General features: G+C 39.6%; 1 protein-coding gene across 1 annotated transcript in view; it reads left to right on the forward strand.

Annotated features, from left to right (window-relative positions):
* Positions 1-27365, forward strand: part of LOC115221251 (dixin) — a 72636-nt gene that overhangs the window by 17564 nt on the left and 27707 nt on the right. The window contains exons 2-8 of the mRNA XM_029791401.1: positions 14163-14292; positions 17312-17437; positions 18482-18624; positions 21160-21245; positions 21526-21680; positions 24522-24664; positions 26644-26724. Coding sequence (XP_029647261.1) covers positions 14163-14292; positions 17312-17437; positions 18482-18624; positions 21160-21245; positions 21526-21680; positions 24522-24664; positions 26644-26724 — 864 coding nt within the window. The remainder of the gene's footprint in view (positions 1-14162; positions 14293-17311; positions 17438-18481; positions 18625-21159; positions 21246-21525; positions 21681-24521; positions 24665-26643; positions 26725-27365) is intronic.

Below are 27365 nucleotides of genomic sequence, written 5' to 3' on the forward strand. Positions count from 1 at the left end.
TCAGTGCTCAGCTGGTACTTATTTTATTGACTCTGAAAGGATGAAACACTAAGTCAACCTTAGTGACCTTTGAACTAAGAGCATAAAGCATTTTGTCTGGCGTGCTAATGAACTTGAAGTTAATATTAATTAAACAATAATGCATCTATTGATCCTTAATATGTTTTGGCAGCTTCACATGTAATTAATTATCTGATTATCATTGTTTTTCATCAATAGAGAACATCTCCTTTCTGTAGTTCAGTGGTTTTCAAATAGGATCCATACGAACCCTGAGGGTCCACATAAAACTTTTGGGGGTCCACGCATCAAAATAATAAATTTAAGGTCCCCTGAAAAAATGTTGCTTTAGATGTATGTATTGGTATGTATTGCAAGAAACAGCTGGGTTTCTTTCTCTAACAGTTTATTTAGTTCATCATACACAATTCGGATCTTTTCGGTTTGAACGGCAGTTTTTTATAGCGATGTCATATGAAATTGTCACCCATAATTATGACCCTAGTATCAATCTATTGCATTTCAATATGTTTTAGGGTTAGGGTTAGGGTGGGGGGAACGGTATCTTTTTTTCTTCACAAATGTAAATAAACCCAATCTGTTTCTTAAACGAGGGACATATTCATACGGCACAGAATGTTTTCACCTCAATAGACGTCACTGATTGGTTGAAATTGCAGAAATTGAAGAAAAAACAACAACAAATATCTTACAAACTATAGAATTTTCTCAATAAAGCAAAGAGAAAAAGATGTTTTATAAACACATTCTACCAGTATACGAAGTTTAAAATTTTTTAGTTACCTAGAAATTATGTTAAAAACTGCCGTTCAAACTGAAAAGATCCCACAATTCTAATATGCGAAACACAAAATAGGAATTTAGAAAAAAGTATCCATAAGACTAGTTTTTAAACATTGAATGACTCTGAGGTCCATTAGAATAAAATGCTAATCAAAGGGATCCATAGATAAAGAAATGGTTGAGAACCCCTGCATGACACATGATTCACCAGTGTAAGGGGGACTTTGAGACACAATGGTGTTTTGACCTCATTGCAAATCTCATCAGTGGAAACTACTCCTACTGGACCGATGAATTTGACAAGAGCATGGCTCAGGAGAAATGAGGTCAAACTACTGTGGTGTCTTAAAGTACCCTTACACTGGTGAATCATGTGTGCTATGAACAAATATTATCTAAAGGGACGGGGTGGTCTTTTTTGACAGAAAAACCCAACAGCCTCGAGCTGGCAGAATCGTTAGCAAGCTGGGCGAAATGCTTCGTGGTATTTCGTCTGCCACTATGTTTTGAGTTCAAATTCTGCCAAGGTTGACTTTGCCTTTCATCCTTTCAGGGTCGATTAAATAAGTACCAGTTACGCACTGGGTCAATATAATCGACTTAATCCATTTGTCTGTCCTTGTTTGTCCCCTCTGTGTGTAGCTCCTTGTGGGCAGTAAAGAAATAAGATATTCATGTTCAAATCTGCCAGAAAGTATTAAAAATGAATAGAGATGTTATTGTTTGGATTTTCGCTGTTCTGTGTGTACTCCATGAATAATACTGGCTTCAAAATTTGGCACAAGGCCAGCAATTTTTGAGGTGGGGGCCAGTCAATTACACCAGCAAAGTTGATTTTGGCAGAATTTGAACCCAGAATGTAAAAATGGACGAAATGCCACAAAGCATTTTGCTTGGTGTGCTAGCTTTCCACCCTACGCCTTGAATAATATTAATTAGAAATGAAGTTGAATATATTCTGTGAAGGCACATGACTCGGTGATAGGTGTGTCGGGCTCACAATCATGAGGTAGTGAGTTTGATTCCCTGACCAGGCTGTGTGTTGTGTTCTTGAGCAAGACACTTTATTTCACATTGCTCCAGTTGACTAAGCCGTAGAAATGACTTGCAACATTGGTGCCAAGCTGTATCAGCCTTTGCCTTTCCCTTGGATAACATCGGTATCATGGAGAGGGGAGGCTTGTACGCTTGAGCAACTGATGGTCTTCCATAAACAACCTTGCCCGGTCTTGTGCCTCAGAAGGTAACTTTCTAGCTGTAATCCTGTGGTCATTCATGACCGAGGTGTGTGTGTGTGGGGGGGTCTTATGTTCTATGAAATTGATAGTTGACCGAAATCAAACTCAAGGAATAATTGTTATTACCAATTTATCACAAGATATTGATTATAGAATCAGTTTTTAAACCTCCAAGGTCTATAAATAGTGAATGTCAAGATTCGGTCAAGTGGAATAATATGTTGTATGATGTGCCATATACAACTGAATGGAAAAAATGGCGGCAGTGTGTGGGTGTGTTCTGTAAGAATTTAAGTTGATATGGTTGCTGAATGGTTGATATAGCAGTGGTGGCGGTGTGTGTGTGTCCTGTAAGAATTTAAGTTGATATGGTTGCTGAAAGTTTCTCCAGTCTTTCACATGGAAATTCTAGATTATGTTCGGTATTAACATTCCCATGCAAATTTTCCAACTATGCCCTTTACCTTGGACAGGATGGCTGTATAGTTAAGACATTCACTTTGCAACCACATGGTTTTGGGGTTTAGTCCCAATGCGCAGCGTCTTGAGCAAGTGTCTTCTACTCTAGCCTCAGGTCAACCAATGCTTTGTGAGTGAATTTGGTTGATGGAAACTGTGTGGAAGCTCATCACATGTGTCTGTGTGTCTTTATTCTTGTGTCTGATCTCCACCACATGACAACTACCATTGACTTGTTTCAGTTCTTGTAACTTAGCAAACTTTGGCAAAGGAGTGGCTGTGTGGTAAGTAGCTTCCTTACCAACCACATGGTTCCGGGTTCAGTCCCACTGCATGGTACCTTGGGCAAGTGTCTTCTACTATAGCCTCGGGCTGACCAAAGCCTTGTGAGTGGATTTGGTAGACGGAAACTGAAAGAAGTCCGTCGTATATATGTATATTTGTGTGTATGTGTGTGTGTGTGTGTGTGTGTGTATGTCTATTTGTCCCCCAATATCGCTTGACAACTGATGCTGGTGTGTTTACGTCCCCGTAACTTAGCAATTCAGCAAAAGAGACCAATAGAATAAGTACTACGCTTACAAAGAATAAGTCCTGGGGTTGATTTCTTCGACTAAAGGCGGTGCTCCAGCATGGCCGCAGTCAGATGACTGAAACAAGTGAAAGAGTAAAAGAGTAAAGGAGACCAATAGAATAAGTACCAGACTTAAAAAATAAGTCCTGGAATCAAGCTGTTGGACTAAAACTCTCCGAGGCAGTGCTCCAGCTTGGCTATAGTCTAGTAAGTGAAACAAGTAAAAGTTAAACGATGAAATAATTATTAAAAGCTGTAATGATTTTATTTGAAAATAATGCAATGGCTTCTAATTAAAAGTATCATGTCGATTATGTTACCTAACAAGATATGGGGAGATCTTCACTTGTTTCTTGGGAAAATAGTTTATACATAAATGCCTGTAAATGGGAAATACAGATAATATTAGTACAAATAGTTATGCGAGTTTAACAGGAAATAGTGGCTGGCAATATTTGTTTTTCCACTCTATTCTCTTTCAAGTAGTCTGAGTTAAGTTTTATGGCCCATAGCAGAAATAATTGGCCTAAATTTAACCACTTAGGTTGAACATCATTATTAAGTTTATATGAATTGAATTGCTACAGACTTGCTGGAAGGTAGCAGTTGTATTTGATTCTTTGATGCTTCTTGGTTTGATTTAAGGAAATTAGTGATGGTTTGTCTCCAAGCACTCTCCTGAAAATAAATTTGTCTTTCTGGAAGTGTCAAAATATTTACTAGAAGTTAATTTAATCAACTCTATACTCTCTCTTTACTCTTTACTCTTTACTCTTTTACTTGTTTCAGTCATTTGACTGTGGCCATGCTGGAGCATCACCTTTAGTCAAGCAACCACTTCTGGCAGTGCCATGTAAAAGTGGCCATGTGGTGCCATGTAAAAGCACCCATACAGTGCCACATGAAAGTTCCTGTGTAGCGTCCCATGAAAGTGCCTGTGTGGTGTCACGTAAAAGTGCCCATGCAGTGCTATGTAAAAACACCCAGCACACTCTGTAAAGTAGTTGGTGTTAGGAAGGGCATCCAGCTGTAGAAACCATGCCAAATCAGATTGGAGTCTGGTGCAGCTTTCCAGCCCTGGTCAAACCATCCAACCCATACCAGCACAGACAGCAGACGTTAAATGATGATGTGTTTGTTTATTATTAGAATGGCATTGTATGGTTAGTTAGTTAGTTAATTCTTTGGCTCAAAAAGCAAAAAGCAAGGTCATGTAGGGAGACATGGAGTTATGTACAGGGTGGTGTTCAGGTAAAGAGTTCAGGCCACTTGTAGTCAAGGGAGACTTTGAACCGAGTGGTCGTCGGCATCTTCACCATCTCGTCCGGCAGCTTATTCCATGGATCTGCAACTCGGACGGAGAAAGCCCCTCTCCTTCGATTGAGATGAAATCATCGCAGATAGAGCTTTTTGGAATGACCCCGCAGCCGACGCTCTGGAGCAGGAGTGAAGAACAGCTCTTTCGAGAGGTTACACTTTCCGCTTATGATGTTGTGAGCAAGAATGAGATCACCACGGCGGCGGCGTTTTTCTAAAAACAGGCAGAATATTTTGGGCTGAATAAAGCCAGTTTAAACAACCAAGGGTTAAAGTTTCAACTAAGGTTACAAAATTCTGATTGGCTGAAATAACATAATTTCTAGGTCCTTTCTTGTTCAAGTCACAATCTGTTTATCCCTTAATTTTTAAACTTTTATTTTATATGGAAAAGACCTAAGAAATTAGCCTAAATTTGCTTACTTTCATACCACTCCTGTCCACAAATATTTCACTTACTGTATTCTAGAAGATACAAAGATATGAGAGATTTTTCTTCCTTTAAAATTAATCCAGAAATTATAGAGCTTCACAGAATCTAGCATGGTTGTAAGCATTTTTTTGTTCTAAACAAATGCTATTTAGACAATGCTATTTGTTCTTGTTTTCTTACCAGAACATGTCTTTACATGCCATACCTTACAGTTATTTATTATCTTATTGTCATTACTTACATCCTCAAAACTTTTATTATGAACAAGGTAACTTTATTCTCTGCTTTGTTTTCTTCTCAAGCCTATATTTTAACACTTTAACTTATTTATTGTTTTTTTGGATCTTTTCGGTTTGAACGGCAGTTTTTAAAAAATAATTTCCACGTAACTAAACACTTTTAAACTTCGTATACTGGTAGAATGTGTTTATAAAACATCTTTTTCTCTTGGCTTTATTGAGAAAATTCTATGGTTTGTAAGATATTTGTTGTTTTTTTTTCTTCAATTTCTGCAATTTCAACCAATCAAACACGTCTATTGAGGTAAAAAACATTCTGTGCCGTATGAATATGTCCCTCGTTTAAGAGACAGGTTGGGTTTATTTACATTTGGGAAGAAAAAAAGATACCGTTCCCCCACCCTAACCCTAAAAGAGATTGAAATGCAATAGATCGATTCTAGGGTCATAATTATGGGTGACAATTTCATATGACACCGCTAGAAAAAACTGCTGTTCAAACTGAAAAGATCCGGTTTTTTTTTCAAAAAAATATTTCAACAGTATTTATTGAAATATAAATGTGTTTTTAAACACTCAAGATAAATACTAACATCACCACACTTTTTTAACACTCATTTAGCACTCATTTTAACACTCATTTGCATAGTTCATAAAACGAACCATTGCCACAGTTCTCTCTGTTGCCATCATTGGTTACAGTGTTATTCTTCCTTCACCCTACCTGTCGCTACACTCCCTATGCTCTTCTTGCATTAAATCACTCGCTCATATGTGTTACTCAGTTTCCTATTTCGTTCAGGTATATCTAGCGGGGTTATTAACTGTAGGTGGCATTTTTTGATATCTGGTATTGAAAATGTTTCATGTGTATTTAGTGGTCACTATACTCTTTTTACTCTTTTACTTGTTTCATGTCAGTATACTCTTTTACTTGTTTCAGTCATTTGACTGTGGCCATGCTGGAGCATCGCCTTTAGTCAAGCAAATCGATCCCAGGACTTATTCTTTGTAAGCCTAGTATTTATTCTATCAGTCTCTTTTGCCGAACTGCTAAGTTACGGGGACGTAAGTGTTAAGCGATGTTGGGGGGACAAACACAGACACACATACATACATATATATATCATCATCATCATCATCGTTTAACGTCCGTTTTCCGCGCTAGCACGGGTTGGATGGTTTGACCGGGGTCTGGGAAGCCAGGGGCTGCTCCAGGCTCCAGTCTGATCTGGCAGAGTTTCTACGGCTGGATGCCCTTCCTAACGCCAACCACTCCGCGAGTGGAGTGGGTGCTTTTTACGTGCCACCTGCACAGGTGCCAGGGTGGGTCTGGCATCGATCACGATCGGTTCGAGCTTTTAACGTGCCAGCGGCACGGAAGCCAGCCAAGGCGGCGCTGGCATCGGTCACGTTTGGATGGTGCTTTTTGGGGGTGCAGGTAATATAGGGAAGCACCAGTGGGGAGGATTGGGGTGAGGAACGATGACAGCTAGGGTTGATGCAGGTTCGTAGGAAATAAAACGTAGGACTTCACGAGTGGGGGAGGGGACTGGAAGGAGATAGCCGGTTGAGGCAGTGACAGATTCAAAAACAGGAGGAAACGTAGGATAGGTGGGGGGGGGGTTGATGAGCTGCAGCGCTAGCTGCTTGTCTTGGTGGGGGGGGTAACACACAGTGAAAGCATGTGAGGAGGAGGGGTAGGAGGGAGAGACACACGTAATGGTGGTGAGGGAGGGCATATCCGGTGAGAACAGTGTTCACCGGTATTGGTGGTGGGGGTGGGAAAGGGCGGGAGAACAGTGTTCACCGGTATTGGTGGTGGGGGTGGGAAAGGGCGGGAGAACAGTGTTCACCGGTATTGGTGGTGGGGGTGGGAAAGGGCGGGAGAACAGTGTTCACCGGTATTGGTGGTGGGGGTGGGAAAGGGCGGGAGAACAGTGTTCACCGGTATTGGTGGTGGGGGTGGGAAAGGGCGGGAGCACCGCGAATGGTGAAGATCGAATTAAAGGATTGAAGGTTCTTTAGAGAAACGGGCGGAAATGGCGATGTTTTTAGGGTGGCATAGAGAAAGAAAAGGAAAGCAAAGCAGATTGGTGGTTATAAGTTCAAAACATTTAAACGGTAGACAAATGTATGTATGTATGTATGTATGAAAAAGAAGGGAGAAAATCTTCTTAGCTTGCTTATGGACATCGCTGTAAGTCGGAGAAGAAATGATAGTGAATGGTGGAGATCGAATTAAAGGATTGAAGGTTCTTTAGAGAAACGGGCGGGAATGGCGATGTTTTTAGGGTGGCATAGAGAAAGAAAAGGAAAGCAAAGCAGATTGGTGGTTATAAGTTCAAAACATTTAAACGGTAGACAAATGTATGTATGTATGTATGTATGTATGAAAAAGAAGGGAGAAAATCTTCTTAGCTTGCTTATGGACATCGCTGTATATATATATATATATATATATATATATATATACAATGGGCTTCTTTCAGTTTCCATCTACCAAATCCACTCACAAGGCTTTGGTCAGCCCGAGGCTATAGTAGAAGACACTTGCCCAAGGTGCCATGCAGTGGGACTGAACACTATTGTTGAAATATTTTAAAATATTTTCTGAGTATAACTGATTTTATTGCTCATAAATTTTAACAATAAAATCTCATGACCATATGGAACCCAGTAAACAGCCACTGCTCTACAGTATCAAATGATTGTGAGTAAAAATACTATTTGAATACTTTGCTCAGTGAGCAAAGATGATTTGGGTTAATCAATAACTTTGTACTTTAATATTTTCTAAGTAGTTTAGAAAAGGCAGTGAGTTGGCAGAATCATTAGTGCATTGGGTAAAATTCTTAGCTGCATTTCTTAGTTCTAATACTACCTTGGTCAACTTTGCTTTTCATCCTTTCAGAGTTATCACCATATCACCATTATCACTTAAACTTACATTTTTCCATGCTTGTATGAGTCAGACAGCATTTATTGAGGCAGATTTTCTATGGCTGGATGCCCTTCCTGTTGCTAACCCTCACTTGTTTCCAAGCAAGTTTATATTTCCCTGTGACCAGACAGCTATCACGCAATATCAAGACAAGGAGACACAAACATGCATACACTCATATGATGGGCTTCTTTCAGTTTTTGTCTACCAAATCCATTCATAAGGCTTTGGTCGGCCTGGGGCAATAGTAGAGGGCACTTGCTTTAACTTGCCACACAGTGGGACTGAACCCAAAACCATGAGGTTGGGAATCAAACTTCTTACCACATGACCACACCTACGTGGTCAACAAAGTACCAGTCAGTTACTGGGGTTGATGTAATTGACTTGCTGCTTCCCTCTAACACTGCTGGCCTTGTGCCAAAATTGAAACTTATTGGGCCCTGATAGTAATTTTTGACTCGACCAATCCTATGACTGGCACCCGGCAGTTGCCAGTGCCGCTGGACTGACTCCTGTGCAGGTGGCAAGTAAAGAAACACCGTTTTGACCCAGTGCTTGAGGAGACCTATTGAGTCAAGTACACCAACATCAAAAATCAATGGAAATTGTAGTTGTGATCCCTGTGCCGGTGGCATGTAAAAAGCACCATCCAAACGTGGCCAATGCCAGTGCCGCCTTGACTGGCTTCTGTGCCGGTGGCATGTAAAAAGCGCCAATCTGATCGTGGCCATTTGCCAGCTTCCTCTGGCACGTAAAAAGCACCCACTACACTCATGGAGTGGTTGGCGTTAGGAAGGGCATCCAGCTGTAGAAACACTGCCAGATCAGACTGGAGCTTGGTACAGCCTTCTGGCTTCCCAGATCCCGGTCGAACTGTCCAACCCATGCTAGCATGGAAAACGGACGTTAAACGATGATGATGATGATGATGATGATGTGTACTTTATCATATTCATCTCTCTAATCAAAACTGCCACTTTTCTACCATTTCAAACACCTCATCAATGATTATAAATCACTCCTGTCATCTTTCATTGATTATAAGATAATAACTCATTTCTGTACACGATCACTTAGATGAACAGTATTTTGAAATAGGTGAAGAACATAGAAATAAAAATGAAAATGTTGAATACCTAGTTGTCTGGCTGTTAGACAGATTTCTTGTAAAGGGTACTTATTGTAAACTGTATCAATTTTGAAAAGATGTTGCATCAGAAATAATATGTTGCATCAGGAGTGGCTGTGTGGTAAGTAGCTTGCTTACCAAGACAGATTTCTTGTAAAGGGTACTTATTGTAAACTGTATCAATTTTGAAAAGATGTTGCATCAGAAATAATATGTTGCATCAGGAGTGGCTGTGTAGTAAGTAGCTTGCTTACCAAGACAGATTTCTTGTAAAGGGTACTTATTGTAAACTGTATCAATTTTGAAAAGATTGTTGCATCAGAAATAATATGTTGCATCAGGAGTGGCTGTGTGGTAAGTAGCTTGCTTACCAAGACAGATTTCTTGTAAAGGGTACTTATTGTAAACTGTATCGATTTTGAAAAGATGTTGCATCAGAAATAATATGTTGCATCAGGAGTGGCTGTGTGGTAAGTAGCTTGCTTACCAAGACAGATTTCTTGTAAAGGGTACTTATTGTAAACTGTATCAATTTTGAAAAGATGTTGCATCAGAAATAATATGTTGCATCAGGAGTGGCTGTGTGGTAAGTAGCTTGCTTACCAAGACAGATTTCTTGTAAAGGGTACTTATTGTAAACTGTATCAATTTTGAAAAGATGTTGCATCAGAAATAATATGTTGCATCAGGAGTGGCTGTGTGGTAAGTAGCTTGCTTACCAAGACAGATTTCTTGTAAAGGGTACTTATTGTAAACTGTATCAATTTTGAAAAGATGTTGCATCAGAAATAATATGTTGCATCAGGAGTGGCTGTGTGGTAAGTAGCTTGCTTACCAAGACAGATTTCTTGTAAAGGGTACTTATTGTAAACTGTATCAATTTTGAAAAGATGTTGCATCAGAAATAATATGTTGCATCAGGAGTGGCTATGTGGTAAGTAGCTTGCTTACCAACCAGATGGTTCCGGGTTCAGTCCCACTGCGTGGCACCTTGGGCAAGTGTCTTCTACTATAGCCTCAGGCCGACCAAAGCCTTGTGAGTGGATTTAGTAGACGGAAACTGAAAGAAGCCCGTTGTATATATGTATATATATATATATGTGTGTGTGTTTGTGTGTCTGTGTTTGTCCCCCCAACATCGTTTGACAACCGATGCTGGTGTGTTTATGTCCCCGTAACTTAGCGGTTTGGCAAAAGAGACCGATAGTATAAGTACTAGGCTTACAAAGAATAAGTCCTGGGGTCGATTTCCTCGACTAAAGGTGATGCTCCAGCATGGCCACAGTCAAATGGCTGAAACCCCCAAAAAAATGTGACATTTTTGGCACAGCTGATTTGGCATCACTGATTCAACACTGACTTGTTTTTTTTTTTTTCCACTATAGGCATGAGACCTAATTTTGGTAATATTTGATAGAGAAATAATACCTTGTTTGGGAATAACAGATTATATTACTAGCTGGTCCTGTGCCATCAAAAATGACAGCTAATTGTAGTAGTTTATATATGTAAATAAAGGACATAATAATCACACATACAAACATTCACACACTTCCCTTGTACATTCATGCACATACGCACATATATTTACACAGAGTTGAAACTCTTTGATTTTTCTTTTCAGCATTGAGTGTTCATTCACACATACATTTACATTTTCCCATCACCCTTGCCTTCCTTATTCATCTATCACCCCTTCCTTTTTCATTCACATGTTGTGATGGAGAAAAACAAAAGAGTACAAGGGTATTGTTATATCACCATCCCACTTCCATTGCATACACACACGCACATGCACAAACATTCACATACATCTGTTTTTACATACACACACATATACTCACACAGAGTTGAAACGCTGTTTGATTTTTTTCACCCCTTCCTTTCTCATTCACATGTTGTGACGGAGAAAAACACGAGTACAAGAGTATTATTATATCACCATCCCACTTCCATTGCATACGCACACACACACATACACACATGAACAAACAATCACATGCCTCCGTTTTTACATACACACACATATACTAACACAGAGTTGAAACGCTGTTTGATTTTTTTTCACCCCTTCCTTCCTTCCTTCCTTCCTTCCTTCGTCTATCACTCCTTCCTTTCTCATTCATATGAGAAAGACACGAGTATTATCATAGTAGAGATTTTATTGATCTCAGAAGAATAAAAGGCAAAGTCGACCTCTGCAGAATTTGAACTCAGAATGTAAAGCTTGAAGAAATATCACAAAGCATTCTGTTCAGCATTGTTATGAATCTGGCAGCTCGCTACCTTGATATAATGGTAACCCTTTCTACTATAGGCACAGGGCCTGCAATTTTAGGGGAGAGATTAAGTTAATTACATTGACCCCAGTGCTCAACTGGTACTTATTTTATTGACCCAGAAAGGTAGAATCAACCCTGGTAGAACTTGAACTCAGTATGTTAAAGCCAGACAAAATGCTGCAAAGCCTTTTGTCTGGATTGCTAACAATTGTACCAGCCTTCATAGCTGACTTCTTTGATATCAGACCTTTTAAGGCGGCGAGCTGGCAGAAACATTAGCACGCCGGGCGAAATGCGTAGCCGTATTTCGTCTGCCGTTACGTTCTGAGTTCAAATTCCGCCGCGGTCGACTTTGCCTTTCATCCTTTCAGGGTCGATAAATTAAGTACCAGTTACACACTGGGGTTGATATAATTGACTTAATCCATTTGTCTCCTCTGTGTTTAGCCCCTTGTGGGTAGTAAAGAAATAGGTATTTCATCTACCGCTACATTCTGAGTTCAAATTCCGCCGAGGTCGACTTTGCCTTTCATCCTTTCAGGGTCGATAAATTAAGTACCAGTTACGCACTGGGGTTGATATAATCGACTTAATCCATTTGTCTGTCCTTGTTTGTCCCCTTGTGGGTAGTAAAGAACTAGGTATTTCATCTACCGCTACATTCTGAGTTCAAATTCCGCCGAGGTCGACTTTGCCTTTCATCCTTTCGGGGTCGATAAATTAAGTACCAATTAGGCACTGGGGTTGATGTAATCAACTTAATCCTTTTGTCTGTCCTTGTTTGTCCCCTCTGTGTTTAGCCCCTTGTGGGTAGTAAAGTAATAGATATCAGACCTTTTAATGTTTTCCTTATTTTAAGATTTTTCTCTTTCTCTCCCTCTCTTTTTCTCCATTACCTCCTCTCTCTCTCTCTCTCTGTTTATCTATGTGAGCATTTAGTTATGTTTGTATGTGTGTTTAATGTCTCTCTTTCTCCTCCCCTCTCTCTCTGTCTCTCTCATTTTATCTATGTGTATATTTCTGCACGTGCATGCATGTGTGTGTGTGTGGTGTGTTTGCCTCAAGTGCCAAAAACTACTGTCTCTAAAACCCCAAAACAGGTTGACTGTCCAGTCAGTCATGCCAAATTATTAACATCAGGAACATGCATACATAATCTGACTTCCTGCTATAAATTCACTCTTCATGCTATCAATTTAGCCCCTATTCTAAACATCATAGGCGCAGGAGTGGCTGTGTGGTAAGTAGCTTGCTTACCAACCACATGGTTCCGGGTTCAGACCCACTGCATGGCACCTTGGGCAAGTGTCTTCTACTAGAGCCTCGGGCCGACCAAAGCCTTGTGAGTGGATTTGGTAGGCGGAAACTGAAAGAAGCCCGTCGTATATATGTATATTTATGTATGTGTGGGTGTGTTTTTGTTCCCCCAAGATTGCTTGACAACCGATGGTGGTGTCTTTATGTCCCTGTAACTTAGTGGGTCGGCAAAAGAGACCGATAGAATAAGTACTAGGCTTACAAAGAATAAGTCCTGGGGTCAATTTGCTCGACTAAAGACGGTGCTCCAGCATGGCCACAGTCAAATGACTGAAACAAGTAAAAGAGTATCATTATACTCTTTCTCTCTGTTCTTCTTTCTTATCATCCTTCCTTATTTATTTCATCAGTGTATTAGTGTATCTTCTTTCTTGATTTCAGCGTATCTCCGTCTTTGATTGTAAGGCACTAGTTCCTCTACATTGGTTATTGCCTCTTCCTGTATTTGATTAGCTCAAATCATTATCATCATCATTGTTTAACATCCGTTTTCCATGCTAGCATGGGTTGGATGGTTTGACCGGGGTCTGGGAAGCCAGGAGGCTGCACCAGGCTCCAGTCTGATCTGGCAGTGTTTCTACATCTTGATGCCCTTCCTAACACCAACCACTCCGTGAATGTAGTGGGTGCTTTTTATGTGCCACCGGCACAGGTGCCAGGGGAGGCTGCAACAGCCACAATCGGTTGGTGCTTTTTACATGCCGCCGGCACGGAAGCCAGTCAAGGCGGTGCTGGCATCGGCCACATTCGGATGGTGCTTTTTATGTGCCACCGGCGGCTGCAACGGCCACGATCGGTTGGTGCTTTTTACGTGCCACCAGCATGAAAGCCAGTCAAGGCAGTGCTGGTATTGGCCACGTTCGGATGGTGCTTTTTACGTGCCACCAGCACAGGTATCACAACTACAATTTCCATTTGATTTTTTGATGTTGATGTACTCGACTCAATAGGTCTCCTCAAGCACAGCAGGTCACCCTACGATCTAAGATAAGCACAGCAGGCCGTCCTGCAATCCAAGGCACTTTGGATGGGCTGGGGCTGCTATGTGAAGCTGGTGCAGGAAACAGCCACGAATTCACGTTATTTGTCGGGTCTTCGCAGTCACAGCATATCTCCAGAGGTCTCGGTCTTTCGTCATTGCCTCTGTGAACACAAATATTTTAGTATTTTACTGCTTTCATTTAATCACTCAAACATTTCTCCAAACCTTCATGTTCTCGATGAATGTGTCTACGAACATGTTTCACTAGTTTAAAATGTTGTTCCTTCAATTAGGTCAAACCATGGAATTCCATCACCTTCGCTGGTAAAGCATTTCCTGTTATTTGAAATCTAAAATGATTCATGTTTATTTAGTAAATGTTTCATTGTTCTTCTGTTTTATTTTTCTAAATGAAGGTTTTTGTTTCTTCTGTTTTTTTAGCAACAGCTTCATGCCTATGAAGCCTGGGTAAATGCTCAGCTCCGTAAACGGCCATCAGCTCGCCAGATTGAAGATCTCAGGAACGATGTTAAAGATGGTGTTGCTCTCATCAACCTTATTGAAGTGGTTGGTAAGTGAGATCAGACTATATTTTGTAAAACTGTATTATCTTGTTATAGTTGTTATTTAATCTTTAATCTTTAATGTGCCCTTTTAAAGCCTAGCTAGGCTCATGGGCCTGGTTTCCCAGTTTCTATGGCGTATGTGTTCCCCAGCTGGACGGGACGCCAGTCCATCGCAGCGTTACTCATTTTTGCCAGCTGAGTGAACTGGAGCAACATGAAATGAAGTGTTTTGCTCAAGAACACAACACGTCATCCAGTCCAGGAATCGAAACCACAATCTTACGATCATAATGCTGACACCCTAACCACTAAGTCACGCACTTCACATAATAAATGCACCCTTTTAAAGCCTAGTCAGGCTCATGGGCCTGGTTCCCCGGTTTTTATGCCATATATGCTCCCCAGCTGGACGAGACGCCAGTCCATCGCAGCGTTACTCATTTTTGCCAGCTGAGTGGACTTGAGCAATGTGAAATGAAGTGTTTTGCTCAAGAACACAACACGTCACCTGGTCCAGGAATCGAAACCACAATCTTACGATCATGGTGCTGACACCCTAACCACTAAGCCACGTGCCTCCACATAGTTGTTATTTATGTATCTCAAAACTATATATGCAGTTTCCTTTCTAAGTATTAATCTTGATGATATTCAAAGGTATTATATAAGTCAGTGCTGTAAAAAACCCAAATCATAAAAGTTAAATAGATGAGTTGATTGAGTTTATATTAGGAGTATTAGTGAATATCTCTTATCTGTTATTTTGAATTTTTTTAGGATTCTTGTAAAATTATTTAAATTTTGTTATCATTATTTAGGCGTAGGACTAGCTGTGTGGTAAGTAGCTTGTTTACGAACCACATGGTTCATTCCCAGTGCATGGCACCTTGGGCAAGTGTCTTCTACTATAGCCTCGGGCCGACCAAAGCCTTGTGAGTGGATTTGGTAGAAGGAAACTGAAAGAAGCCTGTCGAATATATGTATATATATATATATATATATATATATATATATATATATATATATATATGTATGTGTGTGTGTGTGCGTGTGTGTGTCTGTGATTGTCCCCCCAACATTGCTTGACAACCGATGCTGGTGTGTTTATGTTCCCGTAACTTAGTAGTTCGGCAAAAGAGACCGATAGAATAAGTACTAGGCTTACAAAGATTAAGTCCTGGGGTCGATTTGCTCGACTAAAGGCGGTGCTTCAGCATGGCCACAGTCAAATGACTGAAACAAGTAAAAGAGAAAAAGAGAAAAGAGAATTATTTTCAATTAAGAATTTCAGCTAAGAACGAATTATTTTCTAATTAGATTGCTTCTGTTATTTGCTCATTCTGCAACTATCACCATTATTATAGTTCAAGGCTTTGTTACTGTTGACTGAAGAATAATAGTCACTATCAGTATTTCCTTACTGAACCAAGTTGGATAGGTCAGCGTGGAATAAAATGATTAAGTGCACTGGCGATTTGGCATGGCTGACTGGACATTGAACCTGTTTTGGCAATAGTACATTTTGATGCTGGAAGCAAACAGACATGCACATACACAGACACACACACGCACACGTGTGCATGTGTAACATGCACAGGAATATAGACTCACAGATAGGCGTAGAAGTGGCTGTGTGGTAAGTAGCTTGCTTACCAACCACATGGTTCCAGGTTCAGTCCCACTGCGTGGCACCTTGAGTAAGTGTCTTCTACTATAGCAGTGGTTTTCAACCAGGGTTCTGCGGAACCATAGGGTTCCGCCAGTACAGTCCAGGGGTTCCGCAAGAAGTTACAAAACTGCTAAAATCGGCAGTAATTTTTAATTCTCCTGTGCAGATATGTGTGCATAAGACTATTAAATTATTGCACAGGGGTTCCTCGAGCCAGTGGAATGTTTCCTTGGGGTTCCGCTCCAGCAAAAAGTTTGAAAAGCACTGTACTATAGCCTCAGGCCGACCAAAGCCTTGTGAGTGGATCAGGTAGACGGAAACTGAAAGAAATGTGTGTGTGTATATGTTTGTGTGTCTGTGTTTGTCCCTCCAACATCACTTGACAACTGATGCCGGTGTGTTTATGTCCCTGTAACTTAGCGGTTCGGCAAAAGAGACGGATAGAATAAGTACTAGGCTTACAAAGAATGTCCTGGGGTCGATTTGCTCGACTAAATGCAATGCTCCAGCATGGCCACGGTCAAATGACTGAAACAAGTCAAAGAGTAAAAGAGATAGACAGAGAAGGAGCAAGAGACATTACAATTTATTAATTGGATATGATTGACTTCGACACTTTCCCCTCACCTCATACACATACAGAGAAATAAGACATGGGATGAAGTAGTGAAGCACGACCTTCGAATGGTGGGCCTCACAAGTAGAAGGGCGACAGTGACTTTGAGTCTTAGCTTGTTCACCCTTGCCAGATTGTCTGATGAAGGTCAGAAAGCCAAAACTTCAATGTCACTGTCTCTCCTCTTGCAAAAGTGTGAAGCAAGCCTAGTGCAGCCTTCTGCCTAGTGCAGCCCCTGTCAAACATTCCAATCTATGTGCATTAAATCAAGATGATGATGATGATGATGATACTGATGATGATGATGTATGCTACTAAAAAGGTTAAGTAATCCACCAGTTTGAGGTTAAATTGTTTTTATATATAACTTGATGTAAGAATAAATGTTAATATACACGTGCACACTTATGCGCATGCACACACACACACACACACACACACACACCAGCCTGGTATTTATGGTCTCTCTATTTTTAATCTTTGAGGATCAAATGATTATAATTAAAGTCTCAATTTTGATATAATGATTTTCAGATTTTCAGTATGTCAATCTCTTTAAATTTTTCAAATCTAGATGCATATTTGTTGTTAAATATTTCAAATTTCAAATATTCAATGTTTTTTTTTGTTTGTTTTTTTTTTTTTTGTGGTTTTTCCTTTTTTTTTTTCCTTTTTTTTCAAAGACTGAGCAATAATTCTAATTTTGAATTTCAATTTATATTTTAATGCAAAATTTTAGGTGGCGAAAAACTAAAGAATGTTCATATGGTTCCCGCTACCCATGCTGAGATGAAGGCAAATGTAGAGAGGGTTTTACAATTCATGTCTGCTAACCACATCCGAATGCATCCAATGAAAGCAAGTGGTAATTATGACACCAGCATTTCCATTTTTTACATCTCATGACATTAATCAATTTTATTGATGTAATTCAACAAAAATCACTTCAAGATTTAAGAGACATATTCACCATCTTCTACACGTCTTAACATTCATCATTAAAACTATTTTAGGCAACAAGCTGGCAGAATTGTAAGTTCACTGAACAAAATGCTCAGCAGCATTTCATCTGCCTTTACATTCTGAGTTCAAATCCTGCCAAGGCTGACAGTGCCTTTTATTCTTTTGGGGTTGATAAACTAAGTACCAGTTGAGCACTAGGGTCAATATAATCAACTAGCTCCCTCACACAAAATTTCAGGCCTTGTGCCTGTAGTAGGTAGATTTATTATTATTATCATTATTATTATTATTATTATTATTATTATTATTATTATTTAGGTGGTGCGTTGGTAGAATTGTTAGCAAACTGGACAAAATGCTGCTAAGCATTTTCTCTGTCTTTACATTCTGAGTTCAAATTCCACCAAGGTTGACTTTGTCTTTCATACTTTCAGTGTCAATGAAACAAGTTACCATCCAAGCACTGCGGTCATTGTAATCAACTACTTTCCCTCCCCTTAAAATTCAGTCCCTGTGTCTATAGTAGAAAGATCATCAATTATAATATCACCATTAACTAACAATCGCTGTTCACCCTTTTCTTCATAATGTTCATTAGATGAGTCGACATAGTCTGTATGAGCTCTCTGCATTGTCGGTGACACGTAAAAAGCACCAACCGATCGTGGCCATTTGCCAGCCTCCTCTGGCCCCTTGCCGGTGGCACGTAAAAAGCACCCACTACACTCACCGAGTGGTTGGCGTTAGGAAGGGCATCCAGCTATAAAAACACTGCCAGATCAGACTGGAGCCTGGCACAGCCTCCTGGCTTCACAGACCCCAGTCGAACTGTCCAACCCATGCTAGCATGGAAAACGGATGTTAAATGATGATGATGATGATTTCCTTTTTATTCCATATTATTTTGCTATGTTGTTTTCTTCATATTTATTTTCTTTGTTTAAAGATATTGTCGATGGTAACCTGAAATGTATTATGCGCCTTATTCTGGCATTAGCAGCCCACTTTAAGCCTAATTCAGTAAAGCACCAATCTGTAGCTGGTGTTATCTCGCCAAACCGAGGGAGATCTTTAGCGAGTATAGCACAGGTGAGTCTTTCTTTCCTTTACATATATTTTTCTGTTTTTCCATAAAAATGCACCATATAAGACAAAGCAATCTTTCTTACTGATGTTTGCACCTGTGTACAGCAGGTGATTAATGGTGATTAACAGCAAAATTTTCAGGTGTGTCTGTGTGGTTGAGGAGCTTGCTTCCCAACCATGTGGTTTTGGATTCAGTTCCACTGTGTGGTATCTTGGGCAAGTGTCTCTTCTACAATAGCCCTAGAATGACCAAAACCTTGTGAGAGGATTTGGTAGACAGAAACTGAAAGAAGCCTGTCATATATATATATATATGTGCCGGTGGCATGTAAAAAGCACCAACCGATCGTGCCCGCTGCCAGACTCCCCTGGCACCTGTGCCGGTGGCACATAAAAAGCACCAACCGATCGTGGCCACTGCCAGACTCCCCTGGCACCTGTGCTGGTGGCATGTAAAAAGCACCCACTACACTCATGGAGTGGTTGGCGTTAGGAAGGGCATCCAGCTGTAGAAACACTGCCAGATCAGACTGGAGCCTGGTGCAGCCTCCTGACTTCCCAGACCCCGGTCGAACCGTCCAACCCATGCTAGCACGGAAAACGGACGTTAAACAATGATGATGATGATATATATATATGTGTGCGTATGTGTGTGTGCATATGTATTTGTGGGTATACTTGTCTTAACATCACATGGTAGTTGTAAACTAGGATTGCCATCATAGAAGTGATGTTGTTTGTATCACCAACCCTCACCTGTTTCTCGGCAAGGTATTGGTTTGTCCAGAAAGTTCATGCCGATTTATAGTAGCTTACCTTTTGACTTATTTTAGAACATGGTTGAGTCCATAAAATAGGATTTGACTACAGCTCCATTTCGAGCACAGTTTAAGCTCTCTTTTCATGGAAGAAGGTTTATGTTCCTATACCATTTTCAAAATTAATTAAAATAAAGACAGTGAATTTCAACAGAAGTAATGTAACAAAAGGATTAAAATGTTCTAAATGAAATTCTGTCATGAAAATTTCACATTGATTTATGTTCGAAACATCAACTTAATTATGACAAAATTATTTAAATAAATACTTCGTCATTTCCAAAGAGCACCAACTGAGCGTGATCATTGCCAGTGCGGCTAACTGGCTTCTATGCCGGTGGCATGTAAAAGGGCAGCATTCGAGCGTGATCGTTACCAGCGTCACCTTACTGCCACTTGTGCCCGTGCTAGTAGGGTGCTAAGAGCACCAACCGAGCGTGATCATTGCCAGAGCAGCTAACTGGCTTCCATGCCGGTGGCACGTAAAAGGACAGCATTCGAGTGTGATCGTTACCAGCGTCGCCTTACTGGCACCTTTGCCGGTGGCATGTGTAAAAAGATTCGAGCGAGGTCATTGCCAGTACCGCCTGACTGGCCCCCATGCCGGTGGCATGTAAAAAGCACCCACTACATATTCTTTGGAACCAATGACATCGCAACTTGTCTCTACAGATGAGTGAACTGGAGCATCATGAAATGAGATGTCTTACTCAAGGACACAACACATAGCCCAGTCCAGGAATTGAACTCACTATCTCATGATTGTGAGCCTGATGCTCTAACCACTGAGCCATGTGCCTTCACTATTATTACTTGTGTTTACACGACTGTACTGTGAAGCTGCATACTTTTTTTTACAGATTTAACATGGGACCAGTAAACAGAAAAAAAATATGGTGTCTGACCCTAAATAGTGATGCAGAGGAATATATTTTTTTCCGGGAAAATGAAGAGAGATCAAGAAAATATGTGATAGTTGAAGCTTTGCTACTGGAGGCCATGAATTTGTTATCAATGACTCTATAATACCTATCGGTTGCAGAAACCCATGACATAGTGAGGAGTCTGCGATATAAGTTTACAAATATTTGCTAGAAAAATCCAGGATGTACTGAGTATGCGATAGGTGAACCGAGATGCACTGAATGCGCAATAGGTGAACCATGATCCACTGAGCATGCAATAGGTGAACTGCAATTTTCAAAGTGTGTGGAGATGATTAATTTATCAGTTTTTTTTCCTGATGATAAATGAGGAAAGATACTCTTTTACTCTTTTACTTGTTTCAGTCATTTGACTGCGGCCATGCTGGAGCACCGCCTTTAATCGAGCAACTCGACCCCAGGACTTATTCTTTTGTAAGCCCAGTACTTATCCTATCGGTCTCTTTTGCCGAACCCCTAAGTAACGGGGACATAAACACACCAGCATTGGTTGTCAAGCAATGCTAGGGAGACAAACACAGACACACAAACACACACATACATATATACATACATATATACGACAGGCTTCTTTCAGTTTCCATCTACCAAATCCACTCACAAGGCATTGGTCGGCCCGGGGCTATAGCAGAAGACACTTGCCCAAGATGCCACGCAGTGGGACTGAACCCGGAACCATGTGGTTGGTTAGCAAGCTACTTACCACACAGCCACTCCTGCGCCTATATGAATTATATTTAAATAATTTATTGTATTTTTGCTTACATTTATTATAGAGTGCTGCTGTCACTTTAGCAACTGCACGCAGATTTGTGTCAAAAGCTAGCAAACAATACCATGGAAGCAACTATAAGGATTATGGGTAAGAATTTTCAGTTGTAAAATCTCATTCTATACAGATTCAGTCTTTTTTAATCTTAGGTTGAAATTCTCTTGTTAATTGTCTAAATGACTGAGTTAAATTGGTGTTAATATAATTGCATTTTTTTGCGGGGACTATTAACATTATTTTTAGAGATGAAATATTTTTCATAGAGGTGAATATCGAAAAGGAGATCTTTGATTTCTGAACATAAAATTAATTGAACTGAAAAATTATAATTTTAAATTATCACCCCTTTTTTTATTATTTCTTTATCAAGACATGCAGCCCACATACCACCTGATGTAGCTGCAATGCAAGCCAGAATGATGATGATAAAATCCTGCCCTGGGCCCAAACATCTGACTGCCACAGGAGAACAGGATTATGATATAGATGGAATGCCACGGAGTCGATCAACTGGATTCATACCAGGTAATAACACCTTTTAACCCTTTAGCATTCAGGTTACTCTGTCAAATGCAATTCTTATTTATTCACATTGTTTTGAATTAATCATGCATTATCTTGGAGCTTTATGAAGGCGCATGGCTCAGTGGTTAGAGCGTTGAGCTTATGATCGTGAGGTTGTGAGTTTGAATCCCGGACCAGGCTGCATGTTGTGTTCTTGAGCAAGACACTTTATTTCATGTTGCTCCAGTTCATTCAGCTGTAGAAATGAGTTGCGACATCACAGGTGCCAAGCTGTATTGGCCTTTGCCTTTCCCTTGGATAACACTGGTGGCATGGAGAGGGGTGGCCGGTATGCATGGGCGACTGCTGGTCTTCCATAAACAACCTTGCCCGGACTTGTGCCTGGGAGGGTAACTTTCTAGGTGCAATCCCACGGTCAGTCATGACTGAAGGGGATTCTCAATCTTGGAGCTTTGAGATTTCAATGTAGTGATTGTTTACTTTTAGAATGACATTGTAGGGTAGGTGTGAAAAGCCAGATCTGATCTGTTTTAACATAAAACAAGTAGAGTATTTGGGCTGGATATGGCAGGTTTAAATGCTAAAGGGTTGATTAACTTTATGAAAATTATTTGAGAGTATACTGTGGCCATCAGGGATATGGCTGTATTAACTAAGCAGAAGAGTATTAAGATGAAATTTCATACAGTGTACATAGAATGACATATGGGAGCACAAAAGCATAATAATGGGATCACAGGTAGGCTGGCAGGGAATAAAGACTTGGGTTGTGGAAGATATACAGGAGTAGTTAACACTCAGAGCACCAGTAAATTACATTTTTTACCTGTGCTTCGAAGGCTCCATAGAAGAAATTGATAGTTTCGGTTAGCTAGGTGTAGGCTGTGTGGTTAAGAAGTTTGCTTCCCAACCACACAGTTCTGAGTTCAATCCCACTGCAGCACCTTGGGCAAGAGTCTTCTACTATAAATAACCCTAGGCTGAGAGAACAGTCTTGTGGGTGGATATTCGTGGGTTACTTCCCCTCACTTATGGATAGAAGCTAATTAATGAAAAAAAAATTACCATATTTTATTTAACGTGTATAAGGAATCCCCTAATCTTTTGGGCTTAAAATTAGGAAAAAAGGTTTTGTAAGGGATTATAATATTATCCATATATAAGAAATTCCCATGTTTTTTAAACCTAATTTTTGACAAAAAAAAAAGGGTTCCTTGCACATGTTAAAATACAATGCTATGCTATACTATGCTGTATTTTCAAATTTGAAAGACAAAGAAAAATATTAAGATGAGTTTATTTTGCTTGTATTTGATTTAAGGCATCTGCATGTGTAAATTTTGCTTTTAAAACTCCATCAGTAGGTGCAGGAGTGGCCGTGTGATAAGAAGTTTGCTTCCCAACCACATGGTTCCAGGTTCAGTCCCAGTGCATGGCACCTTGGGCAAGTGTCTTCTACTCTAGCCTCTGGCTGACCAAAGCCTTGTGAGTGGATTTGGTTGACGGAAACTGAAAGAATCCTGTCGTATATATATATATATATATATATATATTTATTTATAATAAGTGTAGGTGGTATACAAGTGGGTATATATTTATAAAAAAGAAGTTTGAAGCCACTATATAAGATAAATTTTAATTTTCTTAGAAATTTTACATGTTTCGGTTCTTCTTGAAAAAACGAACCTTATCAAAAATATTTTTAAAAGTTAAGTGTTATAAAAAAGTTCATGATTGTTTCTTACTAGTCTCAACTGAGTCCACGTGGTGGTTTTTTTGTGAGGGGGAGCATAATAGCTATCTTGTGTGTTGACTAGATTCGTTGGCTGAAGCTGGGGAAATGACCAGTGGTCGAAATAGCAGTGACTGTTGGTAGTTATATATATATGTATACATTTGTGTGTGTCTTTGTGTCTCTCCCACCACTTGACAAAAGGTGTTGGTGTGTTTATGTTCCCATAACTTAGTGGTTTAGCAAAAAAGACCAATAGAATAAGTACCGGATTTAAAAGTAAAAAGTACTGGGGTTGATTCATTCAACTAAGATTCTTCAAGGCGGTGCCCCAGCATGGCCACAATCTAATGACTGAAACAAGTAAAAGAATGAAAGAATATAGGCACAAGCATGGCTGTATGGTTAAGAAGCTTTCTTTGCAGTGATATGATCTTGGATTCAGTCCCAATTTGCTGCACTTTGAGCATCCACATCTGCACTTTGTGTGTGTTTCATCTAATGCATCTTCATATGTACATTTGGTTTTTGAAGTTCCTATTTCTTTACTATCCACAAGGGGCTAAACACAGAGGGGACAAACGGAGACAAACGCAAATGTATACATATATATATATATATATATACAACAGGATTCTTTCAGTTTCCGTCAACCAAATCCACTCACAAGGCTTTGGTCAGCCAGAGGCAACAGTAGAAGACACTTGCCCAAGGTGCCATGCACTGGGACTGAACCTGGAACCATGTGGTTAGGAAGCAAACTTCTTATCACACGGCCACTCCTGCACCTACTGATGGAGTTTTAAAAGCAAAATGTACACATGCAGATGCATTACATCGACCCCAGTGTGTAACTGGTACTTATTTAATCGATCCCGAAAGGATGAAAGGCAAAGTCGACCTTGGTGGAATTTGAACTCAGAACGCAGCAGCAGACAAAATACCGCTAAGCATTTCGCCTGGCATGCTAACAGTTCTGCCAGCTCGCCACCTTATTGGTTTTTGAAGTTCCAATAGTATGTGTGTATGTGTGTAAAAAAGTGAAGGAAATACATTTAGTTTTTATGAACCAATAACTATATTATTGTTTGTTTTTTGGTTTTTTTTAGCCAATGAAGACTCGGTGGAGTATGGTCAAGACAATACTGTGATACTTGATCAACAACAGTATAATGATCTCTTAAAGGAATATGATGACCTAGCAGACACGATGAAAGAAACAAAATCTGATCTTCTGAAATTGCAAAATTTGGTAGTTATTTCTTGTATTTGAAACATGTTTACTTTTACCGTTTAACATTTGGATGACTCACACCATTTGAGTGTGATTGTTACCAACGTCGCCTTACTGGCAGCTGTGCTGGTGGCATGTGTAAAAGGATTCGAGCAAGGTCGTTGCCAGTACCGCCTGTCTGGCCCCCATGCCAGTGGCACGTAAAAAGCACCCACTACACTCTCGGAGTGGTTGGCGTTAGGAAGGGCATCCAGCTGTAGAAACTCTGCCAAATCAAGATTGGGGCCTGGTGCGGCCATCTGGTTCGCCAGCCCTCAGTCAAAATCGTCCAACCCATGCTAGCATGGAAAGCGGACATTAAACGATGATGATGATGATTTATTCATGTTGTTTTGCATTAATCATGCATTATCTGTTAGCTTTGAGATTTCAATGATGTGTTTGTTTATCTTTAGAATAACATTGTAGAATAGTTGTGAGAGGTTAGATCTGGTTGGTTTGAACATTAAACAGAAGGAATATTTGGGTTGGATATGGCCAGTTTAAATGCTAAAGGGTTAATAAATTATTCACATGGTGGCACATAAGAGAACCATCCGAACGTGGCCGTTGCCAGTGCTGCCCCGACTGGCCTCCGTGCTGGTGGCATGTAAAAACACCATCCGATCGTGGCCGTTGCCAGCCCCGTCTGGCATCCGTGCCGGTGGCATGTAAAAGGCACCATCCGATCGTGGTCGTTGCCAGCCTCGTCTGGCACCTGTGCCAGTGACATGTAAAAAGCACGCACTACACTCACGGAGTGGTTGTCGTTAGGAAGGGCATCCAGCTGTAAAAACACTGCCAGATCAGACTAGGCCTGGTGCAGCCTTCTGGCTTCCTAGACCCCAGTTGAACTGTCCAACCCATGCTAGCATGGAAAGCGGATGTTAAACGATGATGATGATGATGATCTGTATATCAGAGTGTAGATGAACGATCTTCTTACTGAGTCTATCTTCCAGGTTCTGTGACAAGTCATACCTGTTTCAGTTACCCTAATGATTTTAAGAAGGGCTGAACGTCACATACATAACTCTTTGAATTCTGACCTGACTAACAACAATCATGCTAAAGTATTTATATTCGAAATGAAATCTTAAACAAAATTTCATTAAAAAACGTGAATGATAGCACAGGATCCCAATTACCAATCTATAAAATTATAGATATTTACTGAACCTCTCCCAAAACCTCATTTATACTGAAAATAAGTGCAGCACACATAGATGTCTACTTATTAAAAGAGTATAGACATGAAAATGCTTGATAACAAAATATATATATTTTTTTTTTTGTCTTTGGTGTTATTTCCTATTTGCTTCTATCTAGAGATCAAAAGAGATGATTACTATTCTCTTCAAACTTTGCATTTGTAATCTGGGCATCAATGTTTTGAAACTGACCTATGTTCCATTACATATCAGACAGATTCAGCACTGAATTGCTGAAGCAGAAATATTGTTATAGCAAATATTCTGCTCAATACCATAGATTTTTTTATCAATTGCTTGACCATAACCATTTGAGCATGTCCCTTAGTGGTTGCCAAGATGTGCATCTCTGATCATGAGAAGTAGTAGTGGGGGAGCATTATATATTTCTTTACTACCCACAAGGGGCTAAACATAGAGGGGACAAACAAGGACAGACAAAGGGATTAAGTCGATTACATCAACCCAGTGTGAAACTGGTACTTTATTTATCGACCCCGAGAGGATGAAAGGCAAAGTCGACTTCGGGTGGGGGAGCATTATAGCCATGTGTTGAGAGGGATTCTTTAAGGTTTGAATAAATGTAGCAAAAGCAAAATTTTGAAGGAAATATTAACCATTTTTCATACTTTCTAGGGATAAGCAAATAAGAAATAACAGTTACTACTCAGGGACAAAATTCATGTTACTCAGTGTTATAATTAATGCAAAAGCATAACCTTGCTGTTTGTATTTTATCTTTTATAGCTTTTGAACGGAGAAATAACAAGTCTTGTACCCTCTTCAGAGCTGGATGATCTTGAAGGATATTCAATTTCTGACCAAATGGTAAAAACTACTTTTTATTACTGTTTTTTTTTTTTTAAATCCTACTAATTTGTTAATTACAGTTGTAATAATTCTGTCCTTATTTTTTTTTCAACTGTATAATTATTATTTTGAATTTTGTTTCTTTCGTCAACTGTCTATATTTTGTGTGCTTATGAAGTATATATATTTACTTCACCCATTTAAAAAAAAATCTGATATCTATTAAACTCCATTACTGTGTAATAATTAGCAGAGTTTCAGATACTTTTTGAGTTCTAAACAACAGTTACAAATTAATAAAGACATTTCATTAATCATTATACATGAAGTATAAATTCTATATGTATAGCACTATACAATGCATAATGGTATGGCTGTAGTTAATAATTTTGCTTTGCAACCATGTAGTTCTGGGTTTAATTCCACTGTGTGGAATCTTAGATGAGTGGATTCTACCATAACCTTGGTTTGGCCTATCTCTTGTGGATGAAATTTGGTAAACAAAAACTGTGCTGGAGCCTGTTGTTTATATATACATATATATATATATATATATATAATATATATATATATGTATGTATATGTATATATGTATATATGTATATGTATATATGTATATGTATATATATAATGTATGTATATATGTATATGTATATATG

This window comes from Octopus sinensis, linkage group LG18 (assembly GCF_006345805.1).
Source record: "Octopus sinensis linkage group LG18, ASM634580v1, whole genome shotgun sequence".
Classification (NCBI taxonomy): Eukaryota; Metazoa; Mollusca; class Cephalopoda; order Octopoda; family Octopodidae; genus Octopus; species Octopus sinensis.